Source organism: Strongylocentrotus purpuratus, unplaced genomic scaffold, assembly GCF_000002235.5.
Source record: "Strongylocentrotus purpuratus isolate Spur 01 unplaced genomic scaffold, Spur_5.0 spur5_scaffold_21, whole genome shotgun sequence".
Classification (NCBI taxonomy): Eukaryota; Metazoa; Echinodermata; class Echinoidea; order Camarodonta; family Strongylocentrotidae; genus Strongylocentrotus; species Strongylocentrotus purpuratus.
The window spans coordinates 19,863,041-19,889,862 of NW_022145607.1; the positions used below are offsets into that span (position 1 = coordinate 19,863,041).

Here is a 26,822-nt window from a genome sequence, read left to right on the forward strand (position 1 = left end):
CTAAAAACATCAAATTTACAAGGGGTATGAAAAATTCAGTTGATAACTGTAATTGTATGTGAATAAATTAATTGATTCACACATTCTTGCAGAGCACATGTGTATGTAGATGTACATAAAAACAGAATTGTCTGATTACATCCAAATGTACAAACATATAATATAACCCAAGAATATTATTATCACATGAGCATAATTCACATAGAATACTGATACACTTTGGTCATAATATAAAATGAAATACGGATATTTCTTTTAACAATTTCTTCACTACAATATAGCATTTGATGAACAATAAATGCTCAAAAAATCAAGTTCTTTCATTAAAGGCATGATCTCTCCATTTATTTAAATATTAAAAAGCTTAATAATCATGGTACATCTAGTGTGTGCACACCTTCAATATTAATTATTTTAAATTTTGCAATCATATTGAACATGGTGGAAATATTTGCACCATTAAAAAGGAAACATTACACAAATAAACCATACAGCACTGATACATCAGTAAAATGTTGATATGCCTGGAAACTATATTATTCCATGTAAATGACTGTCCTTAACCATCCCCAAATTTACTGGCTTTTACATAATTGACAATCCTCATCACATATGTTAAGACAATAATAATAATAATAATATGGACATTTATATTGCGCTGGTATCCGCCAGGCTCTGACGCTCAAGGCGCTTTACTCATATTACCCTGGTTGTAGCCGAGCTGCCAAAGTAACTAGCGCGAGCATATCAGGTACCCATTTTGAACTGGGTGGAGAATGGCAAATGTAGATTAATGTCCTGCCAAAGGACATTAGTGCCGTGGCGGGCCTTGAATCCCATACCTTGTGATCTGCAGCCAGGTGACTTATCCACTAGACCACAACACCTTTACAGCATGGATATTGCTTGTATATCCATGTATTCAGTGGCACTTCAGTAACTTGATGTGATCAAGAGCTTCTTCAATCTCCTTTGATTCGCTGTCCTGGTTGATCAAGCTCTTCTCCAATGCATGAAGCACTTTGTCCATACCATCTACAGCACTGTATAAATAAAAGAAAGAAATACATAGAGGTAAACATGAATTAATAATAATAATAATACTTTGTTCTTTTATAGCGCATTTCATGTCTGTTGACATTTCAATGCACTTTACAAGTTACATATATAAAGTATAACCAGATCATAAAAGGATTAATTAATGCAATCATTTCATCACCTGACGTCTTACATTTGTATTAAAGGGAAATCCTACCTTGATTTAAAGAAAAGTGCTCAAAAAGAAATCAGAGGGTTGATTAGTGGAGATAAAACAAAATTGGGCAACTTCTAAGTAAGTTATGAATTATTGAGAGTTGTTCACTATACATATGGGAATTTCAAATTGGCTGAATCAGTATTGCCATCGTGATGTAATGCCAGACAACTTTCCCATTAATTTTTTCCAACACAAAATGCCACTTTTTCAAAATATACTTCTCAGTTCTCACAACGATCTTTTCTTTTTGGAGGATCTATAATAATATGCTATCAATGATATATTTTGGGTAGTGCCCCAAAGGAAAAGGAATTTATAAAAACAGAAATTGATGACAGTTTAGTCTACAAAAAAGGAAGTGTTGACCAAGTATAAGTCACTGACCAAATTGCCCATTCTAGATTCGCATGGATTTAATGATCCCATATTTATAACATTCATAACTTTTTTGTTACTTTTCAGATTTATTTCAAACTTTTGCTATTCTGTTTCACTTTAAATATCACTAAATATTACACTTTTTTCACATTAATAAGAAAGGTTGGATTGCCCTAGAAATGATGTTGAAAGAACCAAGTCTTTTTTAAGAGGCTAAAACTAAGAGAGATTAAATGACAAACCTAGCATGCTTCTGGGCTTGAATCCAGATCAGAATGTTGCGTCGCTTGACAAGTTGTACAGCGCCCTCTGGAATCTCACAAGCCTTCACCAACACACCAATGATCGGGTCCTTTAGGAAAAAAGATAAAGATAGAAAGCATCAAAAGTAAGCACAGCAATCAAAAAATTATTTATATTCCTTGTACAAAATCATTGGAATAATTTCTTTCTTTTTCCTAATAAGTATCCGATTCTTGCAATTATAACAGCGGACACTGACATGTTGATACATTAGGCAAATACCGCATAACTGTTGTGCTGACACCTGTTTCGACATAGTGACAATGTCTAGTGTATATTATCAAAATACAAACACTCTAAAGCATGTCTGCACTAGTTTGGCCAGGAGGGATTAGACCTCTCTGCAAGGTCACTAACAGGTAGTTATCTCATCAAATCAGCTCTCAATTAACATAAGAAAAAGAGGATCATGGGGGACCATCGGTCACCGATTAGGCATTGTTTGCTATATAGGGGGCGCAAATTAGCTACAAGTAGTGCAGTCCTGCTTTAAGATACAATGGCCTGTTTAAAATCTCTTACCCCTATAGCCTTTTCACAGAGAGGTGATGCATAGAAAGCCAGAAGGGTTTGGAACACATTAGACTTGGCACAGAGCTTGAAATCAGCTGGACCACGCAGACCATCCGTCAGGAGGGACAGGAACCAAGTCTTCTCAATCTTGTGCTGCAAACATTAAAAAAAAAGAAAAAGAGATAGGATGACAGTTATTCCAGATTTATACAAAGTTTATCATTCCTTTTGAATAATACTAAACTAAGAAACCACTAACATTAATACTACAATTCTTCATAAGCAGCAATATTTATGTTAACAAGCCCACTTTAAAAGATTGAATACATCATCGATCAACAACTTCTGCACCACTGCTCTCAAATAAATTTAAGAACTATTCCCTGTACATGTCGGCGGTAGGAGTGAATGCATAATGTTCATGCACTAGTGTGTTCACAAGTTTTATATGGCAATTTGGTTCTACACGTTGCCAATCATATCAAAGATTTTTAGCATACCAGTGTCCCGTCTTATAAACAGTTGCAAATGATATCAAACGCAATTATAGTATGTACATATGACATAGGAGACTGTAAACTTGCAATCAATAAGTCTTGCAATCGATTCAGATCAATTGCACCTCTTTATAAGGGGGCCCAGATCATCGTATTCAGTAAATAATCCTTTTACAGCTTCAATCAGACCAAATGTGATGTGATCTCACCTTCTGTTCAGACATCGTAATGTATGCAACACCAAATTACAAATACCTTGGACTTGCTGCTGTTTTTTCTCTCTTTTTTTGACTGATGCTACCATCTGGTGTTACCAAAGTTCGAAAACTTTGATTTTAAATCATGAAGACTATATGAAAATCAAAATAAATGAGGTTTAAAGGTACCTGCATTTCAGCTCCCACAAAGAGTCTTGGGAAGAGCGGGACCTTGTTGAGGTTGAGCTGAGGCTTGAACATGAGATATGAGATGAGGATGGGATAGAGAGAGCTCTCTGGCTGTAGCATCTGCTGGATGGACCGAGCCAAGAACACCGTCAGGAGGGGCGGGATGTACTGGGTCGGGGAGGACACCGAGTTCCGTAAGATCTCCAGGATGAAGGCAATCTGAGATGGAAAGCGATGCTTGTTTAGATTTCATACTAAGGAAACAACTTTTAAAAAACAATCCCCTCGTTATATCAGGGCTAAAAATCATAGTATACAATGAGGTGACACTTTTCAGAAGTGTTCTACATAAGGGGGTTCCACTATTAATATTTTAGTCCCACGGTCTAGGATGAGAGTATTACTTACTAAACTTGGGTTATGGACAAGTAATTTTACACTGTTTTTTGTTTCTTGATCTAGTAATATCAATGCAAAATGATAATATGACCTATCAAGAGAGAAAAAAAGTAGTATGTCAATTTCTACATATTAGCCTTTTTGTTGTTGTCTTTCTTATATCAGCAACAATACAAACTTCAGCAGACCCACCTCTCTCCTTCCTCTGAATCTAGCGCCCTCTAGATGCTGGATGAAGCAAGACAGAACGTGATACCCTGCTCGTCTCACATCGTCATGGTGACTGGACAAAGAGGCTAGCACAAAGCCAAGGGCATTGGACTCCACAAAGGTCTGGCAAGGCACAAGATTCTCTGCAATGATAAATGAAAGAATGAAATGTTCATTGCATCTACCAAATTGATAACTACATAGAGACAAAATATGGGATACATGCTCATGAAAGTTATGTAATCATTATGCATTCATGCACAAGCAGTGCACTCCATGATACACAAGTGGAAGTATTCTATGAAAATGGGAAACAAAGGCCATTTATGGAGCACCTCCATAGCTTTAGGAGTGATTATCTCAAAGTGTACATAGTGGGACCTCTTCATGTTTTGAAGATCTGTGGATATTCGGGGTCATTTGGGACATGCGCTAACCGTGAACTGGTCTAAAAGAACTGTAATGGTCTACACATTTACTTTATGTATTTAGGGCTCTGTGGTAAACCTTTTTAAAACTTTTTTTTGTATTTTTATTCTTACAATTGTTATTGTTAGCACAACAACAGAAACAATAGAACACCATAATCATACATTTATATAAATAATGTAATAATATAAATACATTACCTGGTTGAAGGAGGTGACTGAAAAGAGGCAGCAGGAATCTAGGATCATACAACTCTGCTTGTATCTCAATATCTTCTCTGGAAGAAACCTCTGTCACATCAGGCTGCAATAAAAAAGAGAGAATAGAAAGAAGAGAATCATTGCAGCATTAGGCTCCAGAAAACAATCAATTTTCTTATTATTACAGAAATATTAGGACTGTCATAACGGACCACTGAGAGAGGGGGGGGGGGATGAAAGAGGAAACGGGAGGATGGGTGAAAGAGAGGGGGATAGAGAAAGATAGAGAGAGAGATTTTTTTTAAAGAGAGAGAGAAAAGAGAGAGAAAAGAGAGAGAGAAAAGAGAGAGAGAAAAGAGAAGAGAGAGAGAGAGAGAGAGAAAGCACAGGTAGTAGATAGACCTAATAGCACTGGCAAGAGGATGTCCAGATTGGAAGAAAAGTCAGATTGCTACTGGTCTTGCATAAGACATAAACTATGTTTACCTAAACTGAAGCACAGAATGTAAAGCTGCAGTTCCCATCAATGTTATCAAATTGATATTAGAAATAAGTGGTAAAATGAATGAACCAATATTGTTTGTTTCAACATTATTATCACCATTACCATTATATTCATCATACAGTGACAACCCAAGCTTTGCCCCCTCCCAGGACACTTGGAGGAAACATGTACAACAAACCATCCAACCTCACTCTCAGTGCAGTAAAGTGGCGACATGCTAGGAGAGTGTAAATCACTTACATGTAGTGGTTGATCCAGGGGGAACTTCAGCATAGAATCATAGAGGGCCTTGGCATCTAGAAGCTTCAGGACGTCTTCCACACTGGGCTGTTTCCAGAGTGTCCTTCCCAGTGCTTTCCTGGCTGAATGCTGTGTCACTGCTTCCTTGCCCCATATGTAAGGCCTGAGATGAGGATGATAACAAAGAATGCATGCATTTTAATTGCTTCTGCACCTACACCTGGATGATCCTAAGATTCCATCAAATAATTTCAATTATTGGTATTCCCATTAAAAATACAAAATGCAAAATAACTTGAAAATGTTATGGACACAAATCAATGAGTAAGAAAAAGAGGCATCAAGTTAAATTTGGAATATTTGAAATAAATATAGAAAATTTCATGTCACATTCTAAGTCTGTTTTACAAAAGAAACATCTCTTGAATAATGATTTTGCTACACATACATGTTTGATTTTAAAACATTTAAAAACAAATTCATGCTCAATTCGTATCTAAATTGATCAATAGCACCTTCAGTTCTCCTCTAGTTGATTTACAAATCAGTTTCATACAACAAACACATCCTTTTTGTCACATTGTTAAAACTAAGAATATTCATGTTTAGAATGACACAGCAACAATCAAATCAATTAAATGTGAAACCAGAAAATGACCAGGGTCGCCGACTTCAGTCTCACCTGTACTCCCACATATGAGCATTGTTCTTCTCATAGATGTGCATCAGAGAAAGTAGTCCCCTATCACAAACTGTCCTCATTGCACTGTAAGCACCCAGGAGAATGGTAAAGTGGACAGTATTACAGCAGGTCGGTTCTCTCTGCGACACTGCTAGAAGTAGTCTCACCAAAGCACCTGCAAAACGGAAGAAAGATACAGTGACAAGCATGGCCAAATATGGGATGATAACGTAGAAATTGATGTTTTGCTCATAAAAGAGGAACTAGCTTTAATTAAAAAAAAAAATTGGTGCTAGTTTGTTTTCCTCCATGTTTTTAAAATTGAAATGAGTGCCTGGAGATCTCAACATCAAGGCAAATTAAGATAGTCACACCAGCTTTACCGACCACCTGATGAAGAAAATCCACCTGTTTATAAAGACAACTTTTTAGTTTCCTTAGAACAGAGTTTCCTTTGATACATGTATCACAGAAACATAAGCACCATCTGCCCATACAGACTGCTTTTTTGGTCTCCCTTGGGCGAACTTTGTATACATGTTTCAGAGTAATAATATGATAATTATTTATTAGTATCGCACATACAGTTGCTAGGTTCTCATGATCAAAGAGCTCTGAATTTCACAATCATAATTACCATCAAAATGCACTACAACACTGAAATTTTATATTCATAAAGTACAATGCAACACAAAGTATGGAATCACTATCTTTAAATCAAAGGACATTGTGATATCAACTGTTGAGAGTTAGAAGGGTGTTAACTCATACACTTTTAATGCCCTTCTGGCTCTCAAAGTGATGATATGAATATCAACAACTTCTGAGTAATCTATACAGTACTAGAAAGCATGAGAGCACAACCTACCTTTCACTTCTAATGGTACATCAGTAGACTCCTGGCCAGACCCCAGCATGGTTGGAAGAAACTTAGAATGCCCAACCACTGCATGGTAGAGCTTGCTCAATGGCATGAACTTTCTGCCTGAGTGACTGGCAGAGTAGACTAGCTCAATGAGCTGGGTCAGGAGATCCAGAAATGCAGGGTTTTGATACTGGGACTTCAATCCCGAGGTCACAAACTGCTTCCAGGTCACAGCAAGGTCACGGTCATACTGGAAATCTTTCAGGTGCTTTTTAAAGAGAACAGAATACTTTAAATCAGTTATACTGGTTTAAATTAACATTCAAGTCTAAATGGTTGATGTCATGTTTCATGTACACAATAAATATACCATTTCTACTAGACACCTCACAAATCTTTGTAGACAAGACTGATTTCATTACATATCATGAGCATCTCATTTGGAGTCTCTTACCAATTCAAGATGGTGTGATTATATAACAATCCTACCTTTAATATCAACTAAATGATACAAACTTCATGTTTGTAAAGCTCCAAAAATTGAAGACGTATTTTTTTTAAGAAATTTACATGGGGAAATACCTTCATGTCCAGTATGAGAAGCTTGATAAGAAATGTTGATTATATTTAAAACAATTACGCATTATCCAGGTTAAGACTCTGTTACATTGCCTTTAAAAATAACAAACAACAAGGAAAGTGCTTCAAATTATTAATATTTCTATTGGGCAATTACTAGGCAATGGTTATTGTTCTTGTTGTTTATGTTCATACATTGTCAAATTATTTTTATTTTGTCATACTGTGTTCTTGGAAATTAAATAAATCAAAATGAAAATGCCTTTAACAAAAACGCATTACCTCAAGCATATATTTAATCGGAACAAATAGATCCTGGAGCTGGTCTTGGTTCTTTGCTGAACCCTTGAATTCATGGACCAGACTCTGAAGAATGGTAGCAAGAGCTCTCTGTTGCATTATGTTTTTCGTCTCCACCACATCTTGTTTCAGCATAATCTCTGTGACTTCTTTGAAAACCTCCAGTTGGGACCTGATAGAGAAGGGAAGAAATGATTCATTCATTCATTCATTCATTCATTCATTTCGGTTTTATTGTGTCAAAATTCCATGTTAAAACAGTCAGGAGACTGATACAAACAAAGATTACAAAGCTCAAAGAAATAAGGAGAAATTAAAAATACATGTACATCAATATAGAAACGTTCACAAATTAGTTCAAGGAATAAATTAACATAATAATAATGGAACCTTCAATATATTGCACATCAGACATAAAATAAATCGAATTTACATACATGGATGATTTGGGAAAAAAGAAGATAACAAAGAGATAAAGGACAAAGTATGAATGATGAATGATGAATGAAGGTTTCCAGCTCATTTCCACATGACATGGTTATATAATTTATTTAAAGACAGAGAAATGAACCACAATTTCAAGAAAGTACAAGATGAAATGGAAAATGGTGCATCTGGTTGAACGACAATTGCTCCACGATAATTTCCTACACTAAATTCCTAACTTCAACCCTGGACCCAACACAAAGCCTAAACCTAAAATAAAATTCTCAATTATTACTCTTACCCTAACCCTATACTTTTGAATTAATAAAACGGGAGCAATCGTCACCCGAGCAAATATTGAAGCATCGGTGCATCCACTTACAATATTCAATTTTACGGATGTACACACCAAGCACAATAGGTTACTTGTACACTACTACATAGTATAGGCCAAATAACATTAGATTGTAAATTAGTACATGTTTTGTTTAAAATTAAATTGAGTACTCGCATTCAGTAAACAGAGAGCAGAAAACAAAAATAATTATTGAGACCTATAGAAATAAAACTAATATATTATTGCACAACTTACTTATTCAACGACTTATTGAGAGATGTTGGGAGATCCACCATCGCATCAAACAACCCTTTCAACTCCTTCTGTGTGGCATTCGGTAAGAGGAGACACAGCACTCGGGAAGAAGAGACACCAGGTGCTCCACCTCTTGACACGGCATCTTCTTTGACAATGTCTCTTTGGTTGCCTTCATCTTGTATGATATCATCCACCAGAGTGGTCCAGCATAGCTTCTGGAGCTGCTTCCTGCATCGGAGACCTTGACATACATACAATATATCAAAACAAAAAGAGAACATTAGGGAACAGCTACACCATGAGGAAAGATCCAGGGATCAGTGATTCAGTTCGCCTTAACCCTTCCAGGTGCAAGTGATACTTAATACCTACATGTAATAATAATAATGATAATGCTTTTTCTTCGTCTTTGACATTTGACGGGGGAAGGCATGCCACTGTCTTGTTTTAGACTGGACCTGATTAAGGTTGAATAACTTCACCTTGACAGGTCAGTCTCTTGAAAAATAAGGTGATTGGACAACTGTCTCAGATCTTTCTGTTTTCAGGTTAAACTTGAAGAGTGTGCAAATTACTTCTTCACAAAATTAGTTAAAATCAATGCTTTTGACCCAAGCTGTTGTGAACTACGCTAAATTTCGCAATTTATATCCGTCATGACAAAACCTGCTGATGACAAGATACAGTCAAACCTGCTTTAGTTACCACCTGTCTACAAAGACCACATTTTTTGTTTACCTTCAAAATAGTTTCTTATTGAAACATGTACTTGAGGAACCGGTACATAAAGACCACCTGCCTATAAAGATCACATTTTTTGTCTCCCTTAAGTGGTCTTTATAGACAGGTTTCAATGTAGCATGGACTCACCTCGCTTATCCCCTTCTCCTGGGGCGTATAGATAAGCTGCTATCGATGGATACAAATCAGCTAGGTTTCCTGCTTTCAGTTTCTTCTTGGTGCTGCCCATGATCCACTCCTCAAATTGGCAAGGATCGGTTCTGACAAGGATCGGGATGATGTCATCTCCCATCTAGATAGAGAGAAAAGAGAAGGGGAGAGAGAGAGGGGGGAGGGGGAGGAGAAACGAGTACATACATAAATTGGATCAAGTCAATACATTTATACGGGTAGATAACTTTATGAAGGCTGTATATAAAATTACAATGTAAATCTAATTCTTGAGTGTTCTTTTGATACTGCAACAATATTTGTCAAGATTTAAAAATAAACTGGCAGATGATTATATCCATTTTCATTTCTCTGCGTATATATGAAACAATCTATCAAAATTAGATTCTACTTGCAATTCACATACATTTAATTAAGTCCTTATGATTGTCAATTATAGGATGTTCCTGTGAAATTACTGTGAAGCAAGATTGTAAATGTAAATATAAACAATTATCCTATATGGACACAATAAAGAAATGAAATGAAATGAAAGCTATAATTAGGATTTTCCCTTTGGAGATTGAAAGGAGGCATGTGAATGTATCTTTTTACCTCTTTATGCTGCTGTTTTGAAGCTACCAAGCAGACAGAGAGGGCTCCCTTTACGTCAGACTCTGAGGGTACCAAATGAGGGTGTTCCTTTAAGAGTCGACCAATGGAATTGAACAAGGTCCATGACTTCCCCTCCACTGCTATGGTCAAGACATCCTGGACATCTGCAATGTTCAAACAGTTTGACCCTGTGGTATCTTTATATGGCACATCGTTGACAGCTGCAGCAGTTTCCTTGGAGAGTGTGCCCTTGCTGTGATTTGAAATTGACTCTCTATGCATGTATTCACCCACTAGAGACAGAAGACCTCTGGATTCAAATCCACAACTTCTGGCTCTGTTACCATTACCATTGACAAGTTCCTCCTTCATGAAGGACAAGACTTCCCTGAGGATACGGAGACATCTTCCTGGAGGGATGTAGCCTTTGAGACCAACCAGAAGACCAGCGATGACTCCAGAATGCTCCTCATTCTCAGATGGCATCGAAGGCTCCAGCAAAGTTCTTAGCTCACGTTCAGCAGCTCCGACTAGTACACTCAGTTCTCTCTCAAGTTCAACCTGCGGGATGAACTCCTTCAACACGGCCAACATCTCTCCGACCCTCTCTGTAAATGGATCATATCTTAATCCACATACGATTGGATGCCTCAGGATCACGTTACTCAGCTTGAGCCAATCACAGTCCTGCTCACTGCCAGCATCCTTCTGGTCTGTCTGGATATCCATGGCATCATTCTGTTCCTGTGATGTGTCACTGTGTTCTTTTCCCCCCTGCAACACATCTTTTGAAGATCTTGACATCACTCTTCCTTGATGAAGTACAGCCATGAAGACTTCAGTATAGAATTGTGCAGCGTGGTGGAAGCCCTATAATAAAGAGAAGGATTACATTAGATGAAAAAGCACAAATCTATGTAAAACTTTTGAGTTGTTGTAATTGACAGAATCTAATAAAATAAAATAAGACTCCATCACAATTGAGCTTTGGTAAATAATTTGAAGATATGAATGGCAATTGATAATAAAAACAGAAGTATAAAAGATAAAGGCGCATTTTCAAATAGAAATGAATGAAAATTGAAAGGAAACATGGCAAACGTCACTCACCTCCGCTTTGATGCATGATCCCACATAGAGTAGGCACTGTTGTATGATGGGAAGAATTTCATCTTGTCCGATAGAGGGCGCTCTCTCCAAGATGTCCTTCTTCATCTTCCCATCCCCCTCCAGCTTTGCCCTCTTCATGAAGCTCTCTTGGAGTAACGATGCCAGCGTTGATGATGTCGATTGCTGGGCTTTCTGTTCAAATTATACAAAGGGAAGTCTTATTAAATCATTATTTCCAATGATAATCATCAAAGCTAACACAATATAACAATTTCATTTCCAAAACTGATACATGCAAGCATGTGTAACCTAGCCAAAATGAATATCATGCAATTGGAATGTGATACATATGCAAATAAAGTACATAAAATCGAAAAGTAAAACAAATTTATTAAGAGACTTTACACAGCAGTTGAAAAAATGTGTGGAATGATTTATATGTAACAGAAGAGGTGATTATAAGAATGAGGTGGATATAGAGACCAGAGGGTCACAGTGAGGTTTATAGTGAGGGTCATACATGCTGAAGTATAAATGATAATACCATCAAGCCATTACAGTCCCAGAATGGGGGGGGGGGGGTAAAATATTGATTGATTTTATTTTTGTATGATGAAGAATTCATTATATGTCAAAGGCCTTTTATACATTATCAGACCCGCATAAATTTACCTTGGGTACTTTCATTTGTCTCAACTTAGGAAGCCACTCATTGCAGTAGGACAGCAGGCAGTTCCAGCTGGATGTGACCGGTTTAGTCTGGTTCTGATGGGATTGGTGTAGCAGGCTGCAGATGACTCCTGGATCGTGCTGTGTGTTGAGGATAGATGTGAGTACTTGGGAGAGGTAGTCAGCAACTGTAAGAAAATTATATTAAAAATAGATGCATGGGAGTTAATTGCTGAGGGGTTGGAACTGAAGACAGAAAAATAGAGACAACCAAGAAAGCTAATGTGACATTCAAATCAAGAGAGAGCCAAAGAAAGAGTGACTAAGAGCAAGCGAGAGAGAGAGAGAGAGAGAGAGAGAGAGAGAGAGAGAATAAGAGAGAAAAGGATAAGAGGGAGAGAGGACAGAGAGACAAACACAGACAGACAGAAACACAGACTTAAGGAAATCCAACACATTTTAAAAAAAACCCTCTCTTCACAAACAAATTAAGTTGTACCGAATCCTACAAACATGTATGAATACTGTCATGTGCCCACTCTTTGACTTGTGACCCATGTTGCTTTAGAAAATTATATGAAAAATCACCCTTGCACATATACAATGCGACACAAACCCATACCTTTCTCACAGTCTTTTATAATGCTGAACTCTTCCAATGCTGCTGGTACTAGAGCACTGCATGGCAATGACCTTGATTGACCCAGGTCAGGGTTCATCTCTTCCTGCTGTGATTGGTCAGTTCGGTCGACAACGTCATCTTGACTTGCAGCGACTATTGGTATGTCATCCATATCAAGGATAGCTGAGATATAGAGGAGACAGAAAGATTTATTAGTGAGCAAAGGGGAATTCACAATCATACCGTCTTGTGCTCAGCAAAAGAGTCTTGGATACTTCATTCATTTAGTATAACTACAATACATGTCTAATAGACCCATTTGCGTATGTTGTATTATTCTAGTTGTAAATTGACCCCTTCAGCCTGTGCTGCTGGTCAGATTTTATATACCGATAAATAAGATAAATACATAAATTTGGATGTTAACCCTCTTTGGATAATTGTCATATTAAATTTACCAAATCTGAACAGGGGGGTGTTTAACAAAGACTAAGATCGACTTTAAGTTGGACTTAACTATGGCAGGCCGTTCATGCCACTGTTTGTTCTCACCATTCACTGGCATTTGTCTCTTAAGGAACGTACAAATCAAGGTCGCAAATCTACATTATTTACATTTTTTGATAATTTATTATGGAAGGAAAAAAATTATATAAAGATCATAATGGTGAGAGCATGAACGGCCTACCATAGTTAAGTCCAACTTAGAGTCGATCTTAAAGGTAAAGACCAGGTCTGGTCATGCAATTGCATTGTGAAAGAAACGTGAAAACATTCAGAAAAGGTTGATCATCTGTGTACTGCAAGGTTCTGGAATCATCAAAATGATAAGAAATTTGGCCCAGTCTTGGTAAAGTTGCAAGCACTGTACACAGAAAGATGTATATGGGACTACGTGACACATGCGCGATATCCGGATAGATATAATAATATACCAAATATATCAATTAGTAGGCGGTTTCCTGGCAAAATTTGTAACGTCACGTATTAGTTGAAAGAGCTTCCATTTCATTTTTTTAAAGGGGGTATTTCTTAAACTGGTCTATACCTTTAATCTTTGTGAAACACTCCCCAGTTCTCACCTGCAATTCCAGCTTCAGACACACTCCTAGAATCATCCTCCTCATCATCCATCCTCTCATCCTCCTCCTCATTCTCCATCTCAGCGACAGCCTCCATGATGCGATCATTGAGAGGGTACGGGTTCCTCACCACCTTGCTCAGGAGGCGCTGCAGGAAGCCGGCCACGACCTTGGGGTCATGGGTCGCAGAGGTCGGAGCGGAGAAGGCATCAAGCCAGATTATTGGTTCGTCAGGGCATTGATCAAACTGACCAGTGTGCTTCAGGACCTGAATGAAATAGAAATGCAATAAAACACAAGGATATTATGAATGATTGATATTATTTTGAAACAATTCTTCTGTTTTCATATTTCGGTCATTATCCATTTGCGATTACCGGTATTTACATATTGATCTCATGTATTTATTTGCTTTCATCAAGTACATTTTTTGTGTTTTTGTTTGTTGGCTTTTCTTCGATACAGATAATTTCATTGTAAAAAGATTACAAAAATAAATTCTTATTTATTACATGCATGAAGGTTTAAATTTTAAGTTACATATACACATCAGGACAAATCAACATGGTTATTATAAAAGAGAACACATTGTTGTATTGCTTTTCAATATCCAGAAAAAAATGATAATGGAAGAATTATATATTTTCCAATATAGCATAAAAATCAGATGCTCATGAATGATTCTTTTTGTTCTATATTTTACAACAAAGCAGTATTAAACCTTGTGAGATTTGGAGTACTGTTATTGACATGTTCTTCAATTAGACTTACTTGGCAGATGAGTTGCTTGGATACGTGGATGAGTTTGGGATCAGAGGAGGTCATCAATACAGTCAGCAGCTGACTCATGGCTGACCCTTCACCTTTGACCTGTGGAGAGACACAACCATTGTTGCAGAACAAAAATTAAAATTAAATTGCAAAAATCAAGTAGACATGGAAGCACAAGATCAAGATAATAATATGATTTATCCAATCATTGTAAATACATACCTGTAGTAATTGTGTTTATGCCATAATACATGTAATTCATTTTGATGTTCCGAAACAGGAAAGAAAAAAATCTGTCAATTCTTCCAAAACCATGTTCAATAATACTCAACCGGAATAGCCATAACATTTCTCCAGGACTTACCTGTATATTATCACATGCAAGCTGATCCCAACTTCTAAAACTTCATTTTGTAGATGGCTTAAATGCTACTGATGCTTGAGACTAACATGATATTTAAGTGATACAAGTCTCATTAAGCTAGGTATCCCAGGTATGAAACAGAGAAAAACTGGAAAATGAGCAGAAGCCTTTTTCAACTTGAGAGTTTCAATCTGCATACATCTGCAAATTATAGAAAAATCTTATATCCAAGACTTGTAATAAAAGAAATGTGACTGGAATTTGAATCACCAACTACCCACCTCTTTAAACCAACGGAAGCGGCCGACATCGAAACCCATCAAGAGTTTCATGGTCTCGTACTGAAGCTGCAAGGCATGCTGGGTAGATGTAATGCTGACCTCTTCAGTATTAATGTGATCTGAGTGGAATATTCCATGGAGGAGTCTGCTGAAGTCAAATGATGTTTGAAGAAAGGCCGTTGGGAGAACGTCGGTGTATGAAGTCAGGATTCTCATGATGTGTATGAGAATCTCTGCTGGTTCAGGTTGCTGTAATCCTGTAATTAAAAGTAAATTAATAAATATATGATGAGAATTCTGAATCAAGTGATTCACATATCACACATGTAACATAAAAAAGCTGAAATATTATTTCAGTCATCAAATTGGCAACATTCTTGGTTTATCACATACCAAAACTTGTCTTATTCTGCAATTTATTAGGATCAATTGTTGACAAAAGGATTTTATGAGAAGTATTCAAGAAAAGGGCATTTTTAGCCAAGACATACAATCCTTGCCTACTTTTAAACAACCATTACCTCTCTTTAAAACAAATATGTTCATGAGTTGGCAGAAACAGTATTTTTAAAAGACAAAAACTTGCTCTACAAATTGAACAATGTGGTAGATGTTTAATGGACATGACAAATATTTTACATTCATCTCTTATACGAACATGATATTGCATACCAAATACATTTCTTGGGAGATACATAAATGTTTCAATATCGAATGATCTTGAAATAATCTATTACCTGTGGAAATGTCTTGATCCCCTGCTTGTGCTTGTGTCTGATCTGACACCATCTTCTCTGAAGTTTGTCTGCTGCCCTCTTTCATTCTGATGAGATACCTCTCCCAGCATGAAAGCAAGGTGTCTACATCAGGTAGAAGCTGGTAATATAACCCAAAAAATCCAATCACAAAAAAAATTAGAAATGATCGATAGTAATGAAGGAGAAACTTTATGGCACTGCAAAGTTTGTGTGAATCTCTGCTGTTCTAATGGAATATTCTAAAGTAGTGACTCACTAAGAACATTTGTAGCACACATTTATAGAAGTAGGAAAGATCCTTAACCTCTACTTGAAAAACAGCTGATTGGCAGGTTTTTATTGTGGTGGTGGTTATTTTACCTGACTGCTAAGAAAGCATAAATGCTTGTTAGTAAGCAACCAGGCGGCCGACAGCTTTAGGTCCTCTCCGAGGGACCTGGTAATGAGGATTAATGCCTTACTAAAGGGCACTAGCGCATTGACTTGGTTTCGAACCCGGGTTACCGGATTACGTGACCACTACTCTACCGACTGAGCTATCGCGCCTCGCAGTTTACTGTTTAACCCTAAAGGACCCCCCCCCCCCCCCCCCGTACATATAATGAAAACAATAAAAAGTAAACTGTTTCCCTTCATTGTCATATATTACATTATAAGGCAGCCAAAGCAGAGGAAATTTCGCTATGTGACGTGTAAACAATGCATAAATTTAAATGTAATATACAACTCATCAATTACCACAAATTCCTAAATTACTTGAGATAGTTGCCTCTTCATGGCTATAAAACCACACAAACATCACCCAGACAAGATGAAGTTGAGTTCTGGTCATGTGATTGCATTGTGATAGAAACCATGTGGAATCGATCGGGAAAAAGTTGATCATGTAGCATAAAGTATTGGTGTGTACTGCAAGGTTCTGGAATCATCAGAATACACATTGACCTTAAGACCACTGACCTTCAAGAGTGTTTCCTGATACTGCTTTGCAAATATTTTCTTCTCTGTGGAGGATAGCAGTGCATCTGCCTTTCTGCTGTGCTCCATGTTCCCTCTTGCTTTCTGCATCACTCTGTCAATGAGCTGTAAGCCGGTCAGACACACCACTGGGCTCTGGTGCTACAGAAAAGGAAGTGGTAAACATTTAAATCAGTATTGAATGATCACAAGTATCATGTTTATCAACAACATTTATGATAATTGCCGCATTCAGATACTTATAACAGATTCTATCATGGTAATATGGCAATATATAGCACCATTTTAGTAAGCTTATTTCTCCTTGTTTGAACTATTTTCAGCACCATCAAAATCATTCCAATCACTATCATCATCAACTTCACAATAATCACCATCATCATCATTATCACCAACATCATTTTCTCCATGATTATCTTCACCACTATCACCAACATCATCACCATCATCATCATCATCATCATCATCATCACCATCATCATCATCATCATCATCATCATCACCATCAACATCACTATCATCATCACTTACATCATCACTATCATCATCATCATCATCATCACCATCATCATCATCATCATCACCATCATCAATATCACCATTACCACTATCATTATTATCATCACCATCATCATCATCACCATCATTATCTTCACCACAAACACCATCATCATCACCAACACCATCATCATCATCATCATCATCATCAATTTGGAGTGGACTAAAAGATATCATCATCACCATTATCACCATTATCACTACCACTACCACATCCTCCTCCACTCATGAATCTTCTTCCTACTTCACTTTCATGATTATGGTTATCTTAATCCACAACATCATCAGCAGCAACATCGAGTTATATCGTCAAAAACTTCTTGCTCCCACAACACAATCACAAGATGTAAACTACAGGTATGTTACTTTATAATTACTATTGCGTACTCAGATATCACATGTCATTCATTTTCCTTAGTTACCTTAATGCATTGTAGTAGGAATGCATGATTGGTAACATCAGGTACTGTAGTCACCATCACCATGGAGACCAGCTTGGACACACCCACTTTATCTGACCTGGTAAAGGCTGGACTAACGTTAGGCTGACCATCATATATCTAATTTGATAAAAGAATAAAACAAAAAGTATGTACAAAAAGTATGTACAGAATAATGAGGAGAAAAATAAGACACTGGGTGATTACATTTGGCAATGACATGATTATCAGTTTTTGATAATCTAAAAATGAATTGTGAGAAATGTGAAATTTCATGTGTGTTGTATTGCACATAAATGTGCATTTCAATGTTTCAACCACATACATGTCATGCTTTTAAGTTCTGATCGAAGACTAATAATTCTTAAAAAGAGATTCAGGGAATATAAAGTGTGGGAGCTCTGTTCTTCCAATAAGACTGATGGTGCATAAATTGTATAAATTACATATGAAAATAGTCAAATACATTGGAGTGGGCTAGTTGAAAGTACAGTCGCACAAGTATATCTGAGTTTGTGGCCTTCCTATTCAAAAGTTTTTGTTTTTGTTTCTTGAAGACAGATTTTAATAAAATAGCTGTTAAAGAAAAAGCATTTTAGTGTAATCTCTGGAAACTCAAAGTATTAAAGTTTCTTGCAATGGGTCCCTACTGCAAAGTCTGTAACACTTGCTGACTGTCTTCCAAAACCTCATCGTACCATACCTTCTCAATGAAGCTCATATTGGCCAGCCACGATGACGAGGCTCTTGGTGTGAAGGAGAATGGACAGGAGGAGAGGTACTTGGGCAGCAGGTCTGGACAGGTCTTCAAGATCTGGACCACTAGGTCAGCCACAAGGTCATCAGTGGTTGCAGTCTTCAGCATCTGAAGGAACTTCAAGAGGGCGCTGTTGAGATTCCTGTTTGAATTCACACCAATAAATAGCAATCAAATCAGATGTAGAGGTGTTGTGGACTAGTGGATAAGTCACCCGACTGCATATCACAAGGTACGGGGTTCAAGTCCTGCCACGGCACTAATGTCCTTTGGCAAGACGTTAATCTACATTTGCCACTCTCTACGCGGTGTAAATAAGTACCTTCAGCGCTAGTTACTTTGGCAGCTCGGCTACAATCAGGGTAATATGTGTAAAGCGGCATAAGCGTCAGAACCTGACGGATACCGGTGCTATATAAATAACCATATCATTATTATTATTATTTATTATAACTAGTGGAAGACTGAATACTTGAATCACAAAAATCATTTTTATGATATCTCTCATATAAACTAAGCACAATTGCTGATTTCGAGAATATCCCCTTGTTCTTTTCAATCCAAATGAGCACTTCCCTGTTTGTTTATAATAAAAGGACATGAATCAGTGCCAATTATTTTCTCCAACATTTAGTGCAGGGTTCTTGAAAAAAATTCTACCACATAATAACAAGTGCATTTGAAAAAGAGTGTATCACTGCAGATAGTCAAAAGGCTATCAACTGCTGTCACAACACCCTACTGGCGTTAAGCATACATTATATACATGAAGCATCCTGTCATGTTTAAACAAAATGGAGGCTGTAGCTGAGATGGAGATGGAGAATGAGGAGGAGGATGAGATGGATGATGATGACGAGGAGGATTCTAGGAGTGTGTCTGAAGCAGGAATTGCTGGTGAGAACTGTTCAGATTTGTATGGTAAATTTAAGATGACAGTTCTCTTGCTTACTTTCCACCAATTCCTATTGATTTGTCCAGGAAGTTGATGCCATGCTTGGTGGAGGTAGTGACTTCTATTAGGAAGGAGTGGGCCATCTGTCTCACAGCTTCTTGGCCGGCTTTCTCAGGATCCTCTGCAGCCTACAGGATATTGAAATACATTCATGTAAATATATTGATTCACAAAAAAGGTAAAAATATGCAATTTAAAATGTGAGTTCTGGCATTATCTCTAGGCTCTTTTGAATATATGTTTCTTCAAATAGGTTTTGGAGCTAGCTCAAAGACTGTGGTTTATTCTTTTGATTTTCAACAATCATGCATTTTGCATTCCAGATGCGTCTTTTCGTCTAAATTCATTTTGCTACGCTACCTTCATCAACTTCTGAATTCAAGTTCAAGTTCAAGTTCAGTTTATTTCACATCCAATACAAAATTTACAACAATATAACATTTAAATACAATAATATAAAATATGTAATGAGATAAGAACAAATACAAAAACAACAGTAACACTAAAAATAATAATGGGTAGAGTAGGGATGTGAGGAACCAGTTCAATCATTTCTTGGTAAGAATGGAAAACTGGAAGTTAAAGGTATCCACACAATGGTGACATCATAGAGACCTACCTACACCATCTTATTCCTATTTTTTTAATCTTATGTTTGATCTCATTTTTATTTTTATTATTATATATGCATGATTTATTAAATAAAGAACAGATATATAATTTGTGTGTTTATCATAAGTATTGGTTGGTAATTTGTAGTCAGAAAATGGTGCGCTTAGAGACAACCATATTAAGTACTAATAAATGTTGTGTATTATTATAATTATTACCTCGACCTGATCATCCTGTATGTCGTACTGTCCTTTCCACCGACCGTAGAGGTGCGCTATCTGAAAGAGGGTGAACTCATTCAACACTGGTAGTTTCTGGGTCTTTGTTACAGCAAGAGTACATACAAGATGCTCCTGTACAGCATTGAGGAAGACTTGGAGAGTGGATGCTCTATCCTCCACCAAGCCTTTGAAGAAACCCTTCAGGAAATCTAATCAAGGGAGATCAAGGTTGAATAGGAATCGAGCATAGTGCAGGGATGCAGGTTAGAATTGACAAGAGGGCCTGAAAATCACCTAGAATGAGCTATTTTGTACACATAAAAGCCTAAACTATGGTCTGAAAATAACTTGCCAGGGCCTGAAAACTGGCATCCCTGATATTGGTGGTGGTGGTTATTTTACCTGACTGCTAAGAAAGCATAAATGCTTGTTAGTAAGCAGCCAGAGGACCAACGGCTTTAGGTCCTCTCTGAGGGGCCAATTAAGCATAGAAGAGGCTTTTGAGATAATCCATTCAAAATTCAATTACAGAAATTGTGCAGGCTTGTGACTGCAGAGTGTCTATGTGACACAGGTTTCAAAGGCAATCTTTGAAGAATAATTTTCCACCATAAAAAGAAAGAAAGTGGATGGGAAAGTATGCTCTATGAATGATCTTGATATTCTGAGATTTCTGCTTTCAGATGTTTTCTAAATAGAATATAACGTAAATATGGTATTAATTACAAGAAATTAAAATAAAGAATTGTTGTTGTACAAGAGCATTACTACATGTAGTTCTAGAGATCAGTTATATAATTAATAATTAAGTACTGCAAATTAATTAGATAAATGCATTTTCCTCTGCCTACAATTCAATACATGGTAAATGAATGATTTTATTTTTATATTCAGTTTTTGTGATGGCATTTACCTTTGTTGGCTAAGAACTGTGTAGTAGTGTGTTGGTCACCAGAAACTAGAAAAGCAATGGCAAACCTCATGAAACACATTCTGACATCTTCCTCTGCCTACAAAACAAGAACAGAATAAAAAAATAGGTGAAAATCAAATAAAAGGGGAAAAACAGATGCAGAGAGTGAGAGACAGAACGAAAAGAACGTAAAGAACGAAGAATTAGACAACTGTAAAATTTAGCACACTTAAAATCTACATTTTCATGAATCAAAATCAAAAGAGGAAGGCGAATACACAATAATAATAATAGTGGGTTCTTGTATAGCACTCATGTCAGTCAGATTTGACCCTCCTGGCGCTCCCGATTATTACTCTGGCTTTAGCACGGCTGCCATACGGCGCTCTAGCATTTCAATGAATAAATTCCTACCAGGTACAAGTACAAGAATAAAAAGAAAAACACACACATTCTTTGCTTACACAATAAAATATTCTTATAAATCATTTAAAAAGCTTACCGTATGCGAATAATAAAGAAATGTGGTACTCTTTGTCACTATAATACAAACACATCTTTGAGAAGTAGCTTGCTCAACGATGAAAATTTGCAAACAAATTTGATGACAATCACTTCATATTTTACCTTACTGTTTCGTCTGTGAAACAAAGGAATCAGGGATCCATGATCGAACTTGAACAGGTTCAAAACCTCATGAGCCGATGACGTATCCAACGCGACAATCGCGGTCAGAAAGCGGAGAGCTGCCATGATGACCTTGGCCGTGTTCTTTGGATTGAGGGCGCGGTATACATGACGCATGTGCATGCGTAGGAGGATGTGTAGGGACGGGAGGAAGAGGGAGCGGAAGTGATGGAGATCATCAGCAAGTCGGAGGATGATGGAGGTCAGACAGTTGAAGATGAGTTGAAGCTGAAACGTGAAGAAGTATGTGGATTAATAAGCAAACATCAACTATCAAGTCTTACGGTAATGATCATCAGGAACCATTTGCACAAAGCCTTTTTTTCAATGACAAATGACAACAATCAGTGAAAAAACTGCTGATAAACAATCAGAAGCAAGGGTTTCACTAACAATTAACAAAAATTGTCATATGTGTCACAGATAATAATAATAATAATAATAATCCGGTTTTTTATATAGCGCTCAATACACCGATCCATCGATGTACCTAAGCGCTTTACAGATATATTATATATTACTGATGACAAGTTTTGTGAAATGGGGCCCAGATGTATTAGTTCATTACTCATCCAAGATATCTTCTGCTCTGACTTCTCTAGGCTCCCTGCTCAACAAGGCTCTATTCAACATAATAGCCAAAACTTTGTCTACTAATTCATTGTTCTTTTGAATACTAAAATTATTTATCATTCCAGAAAATCACATAAGAAATTTGTATTCACCTTTCGTTGCAGATAAGATACAAAAGAAAGTAAGGTAAACTTCTTCTTCTTCTTCTTCTGGAATACTCTGCAATTTCTTCCGTACAGGTGCGAACTGATATTTTAATGGTGTGCAAGCAAAAGCTCCCTGTTTTTTAAGTTTGAAATTTTGTGGCCTAGAATAAGAATTCAGATTTTTGTGTTTCCAAGGAGACTTCACTATTATTGTTGAGCCCTGCCTCTATCTTTTTAGAAAATGAATACCAAGTCATACACAAGTTTTATAACTTTCATTGCTTTGAGACCACCAGAATATTTTAACTCTTTTAGTTTACCTCAGAATTGGGCCTCTTGTCCGAGCTCAGTAGCTCTGTGATCTCTGCACACTGTGGAGAATGCTGAAGGTATTCCTGAACTGCGTCAATGTTGCCATCACCACATGTAAACGCCTTGGCACAGGCACAGAAGTTTCCTAGAACTGCACAAGTCAAAACAGACATGGTAGAAAATGAAGAAATTTAAGAGATTACATTTTTTATATTGCACATTTAAAGGTAAAACCAGTATTGGAAACGCACCAATTTCAAAAAATGAAATGGAAGCTCTCATTACCAATCATGTGAAAGAATATGTTTTGACTAATACATGATGATACAAATTTTGCCAGGAAACCGCCTACTAATTGATATATTTGGTAAATTAGTTTATCTATTGAACTGTGAGAGATGAACGCACGAGTCGCGCACGTGTGCGTAGTCTCATCTTTCTATGTACAGTGCTTGTAACTTTACGAGGACTGGGCCAAATTTCTTATCATTTTGATGATTCTAGAACCTTGTAGTACACACCAATACTTATATGCTAGATGATCAACCTTTTCTGATCGATTCCACAAGGTTTCTTTCACCAGTAGGTGCGCTGGTCCGAGAATAAGGATCGTCTTCATAAACGAGGATCATCTTCTTTAACACAGACTGATGCGTCCTCAAAAATACAGACCGTCTGCATTTTTGCAGACGTTTCATATTTTTGATCGGCGCATTGGCGATGCAAAAAACAGATTCTGCAATGATTTTCTTGATGCAATTTACATTGACTTTGTACACTACAGAGACCTTCACATTATGAGCAATAAATCCTTGGGAAGACGGACAACCCATAACCCATAAAAGTAGACGGACAACTAGGGTTATTTTCCCCCGGTGAATCCATTTTTGGCATCGCCAGCGGGCCGTTCTGTAACATGAAACCCCCAGAGCGCCGATGAAAAAAAACGTCCTCGAAAATGCAGACGACCCTTATTTTTGAGGACGCATTTTGTCTTCGTTTATGATGATATCCTTGTTTATGAAGACGATCCTCATTCTCGGACCAGCGCCCCTACTGTTCACAATGCAATCGCATGACCATAACTGGTCTTTATCTTTAAGTACCAATATAGAGAGAAGAGTGCTGGAACTTGGAAGGATAGTTAAAAAGAAGTGATTTTTAGAAGATTTTAAGAATATCATACGAGTAGCAGTAATAAATAGATCTAGTCTACATCCAATCTGATATCATCAAGATTTTTTCTCAAATCCAATGTTCATCCACAGTCACATACCACATTTATTTATTCAAAAGTCAACAGTTCGCATGGTTCAATTCAATTCAAAGACTTGCACCAGACAAAATAATGTTTATCTTTTATTTCTTCTGGAAAATTTTAAAATCAGGTGATGAGTGATTACCTGCAATTAGAAATTTATTTAAGGACATGTTAGTAATACTAGTAGCAGAATTAGAACTCGATCTCGATCAACTCTGTACTTGCCGCAGGAGCGCCAGCGGACGGAGAGTTAGTTCTACGCCTCCGCTGGGCGGGTCGACTACCTCGGCATCTCGTAGTTATTCACTCACCTTCTGTGAGTAAGACACCGTCTTTTTTCAACTGGCTGATGAAATTGGCAGGATCAAATGTTGTTCTAATCTTTTTGCCATCAGTTTCCATGGTACCGGTCTCTTCATCATCCTCACTTTCATCCATTTTTGCTTCATGTTTACGTTTTCTTGCTGCCTTTTTCTGGCGCACATGTTTGCCTTCGTCTCGACCCATTTCGCAACGTTGATGAGTATGGAACGCTAATTGAAACGCAATGTTAAGCTGTCCAAAAATTATAGTAGGCAAAGGTATTTGCTGACAAAAGTGGACCCTACGTAATCGGAGGGAGGGGGGGGGGGGGTTACCTTTATATTCTAATATATAATAATTTTCGTTGCAACTGTTCATGTTTGAGGAGTATTCAAGATCAAAATAGATAGTTCTCATGTTCAACTGCATGGCGAAGGGACCAGCCTATAGTTAGGAAATAGGAGGGGGGGGGGGGGGGGGGGAGGGTTAAAAAAATCCATGTCTAAGTGAAAACATAAACTAAATACAGCTCTAATGAAATCGAAATTTGCTCCTTACTTTAAAAAAAAAAGTGGTCGGCATCTTAAATTAAACATTAAAACTTAATTTATACATTAAATGAAGTTCACAACTAAAGGTAATACATTTAAATCTTGAGCGAGTTTTGCAATTTCTTAATTGTATTTTTTTACCCTTTTTTTTCTTCTTCAAATTGTCAACTTTAAATTATTAATCATGTTTTAGTTTTTGACAAGTCAAGTCCATAACGTCTGTGTGTATCAACTTGTGTACAGTGATGTACGGATGTAAAATATACACCACGATATCCCAGTGCGTGTCGCCATGAAACCTCGCCCCCACCCCCCCCCCCCCCCCCAGAGTTCGTGGTCGGAGGGACCACATTCGTGTTCCCCAAATCTCCGGTTAAGGGGTACTTTTCACACAACAAAGTCCGGCTCGTATTGACTTTACACACCGTAGATAGGGGGGGGGGGGGGGGGTGATTTCAGGGGGGGGGGGACAAGCATACACGTACCCTAAATAAACACTAAGGGGGAGGGGCGGGCATGCAATATGCCATTTCGAAAAGTAACAAATGTAATAGTCTTTGTGAAGTCCCTCGATACCAATCATTTCATTTACCTGTTACAAATATGCGAATAGGCAATTTTCGTAATGTAACCTAAACCTTTGTGAGGTGCGTCAATAACAATTATTTCATACACCTGACAAGAATAATAGTATTTCAATAGTCAGAATGCAAACTGCTTAAATTGCGTGTTGCTAGGTAGGGCAAGACATAATGTTTTTCCTACCTGGCAACAACTAATGTATGCAGTTCGGTTTACATACACGTCTATTGAAATACTATTATTCTTATCAGGTGAATGAAATAGCTTGTATCGAGGCATTTCTCAAAGACGATTATATGCATTAAATTTGGTGACATTACGAAAATAGCCTATATTGCATACGTTATAGTTTTTGGAATCAAGTCGCTCTGCTTTGACTCCTGCATGCTCCAAGCCGCCGAAATTTATGCGCTTACTGTTGACCAGGTGGTGAGATAAAAGAGCGCATGATTTAGAATTCCTACATCAGAAAATGGTATCACAGCAACTGTTCGTTGTCCCTTTCAATGATTTCTCATCCATTGTTGAATGTGTAAAGAGTAGAACAAGCGAACACCTCGTCAGGAAGCTGATCTAATTTTTCTTTTACCAACTCTGGCACACAAATTATAGGAAGGGCGGAGTCCTAAATATGAACAAATTGTTTGATGCACTATTCCCAATACAATCCCCATCAAAGTTTATAATTTAATATTTTGTAATAAATGTGAAACTGGTGCCTGGCCTCCAAAAATCTCCGCAGTGGAAGCGCGGCTCGGAGCATGGAACTTCAAAGCCAAGTGGCATGTTACACATCCCATTGTTACGCTTTAGAACTCACGAATGCGTTCAAATAATTACAAGAGTTCGACTCCAGTTTCTTTCACCTCCCTGTCTATACTACAGTACAGAAATATACACAATTTTCATTCTGACTGTTCAGGTGAAAGAAATAATTCGTATCGAGGCTCTCCACGAAGACATGTTAAATTAGTTAATCCCACGAGCTTTTTCCTCCTCTGGCGAGACAGTGTTATTATTCATGTCTCTGTTTTGCAAGATGTTC

General features: G+C 37.4%; 1 protein-coding gene across 1 annotated transcript; it reads right to left on the minus strand.

The window, feature by feature from the left end:
- Nucleotides 1-807: 807 nt before the first annotated feature.
- Nucleotides 808-24,880, minus strand: LOC100890451 (nucleolar pre-ribosomal-associated protein 1). Its single transcript, XM_030994224.1, has 29 exons — nt 24,653-24,880; nt 23,089-23,231; nt 21,990-22,277; nt 21,363-21,459; nt 20,447-20,658; nt 19,614-19,744; nt 18,608-18,803; nt 17,887-18,024; nt 16,889-17,047; nt 15,908-16,046; nt 15,171-15,427; nt 14,526-14,624; nt 13,755-14,022; nt 12,673-12,855; nt 12,054-12,238; nt 11,382-11,573; nt 10,272-11,141; nt 9,636-9,798; nt 8,763-9,006; nt 7,727-7,916; nt 6,869-7,133; nt 6,001-6,175; nt 5,319-5,481; nt 4,574-4,676; nt 3,927-4,087; nt 3,336-3,554; nt 2,462-2,605; nt 1,879-1,988; nt 808-1,043 (listed from the first exon to the last, which is right to left on the minus strand). The coding sequence occupies exons 1-29, from the start codon at nt 24,846-24,848 to the stop codon at nt 923-925; spliced, it is 5,811 nt and encodes a 1,936-aa protein (XP_030850084.1). The 5' UTR covers nt 24,849-24,880; the 3' UTR covers nt 808-922.
- Between the last annotated feature and the right edge of the window lie 1,942 nt (nt 24,881-26,822).

What these genes read in the sequence shown, in the direction of transcription:
- LOC100890451 (XM_030994224.1), bottom strand. Translation starts at nt 24,848, where the DNA reads ATGGGTCGAGACGAAGGCAAACATGTGCGCCAGAAAAAGGCAGCAAGA. An exon ending in TACAGGATGATCAGGTCGAG is followed by an intron (nt 19,745 to 20,446) that starts GTAATAATTATA and finishes AATATCCTGTAG; the next exon opens with GCTGCAGAGGATCCTGAGAA. An exon ending in AGGAGAAGGGGATAAGCGAG is followed by an intron (nt 9,007 to 9,635) that starts GTGAGTCCATGC and finishes ATGTATGTCAAG; the next exon opens with GTCTCCGATGCAGGAAGCAG.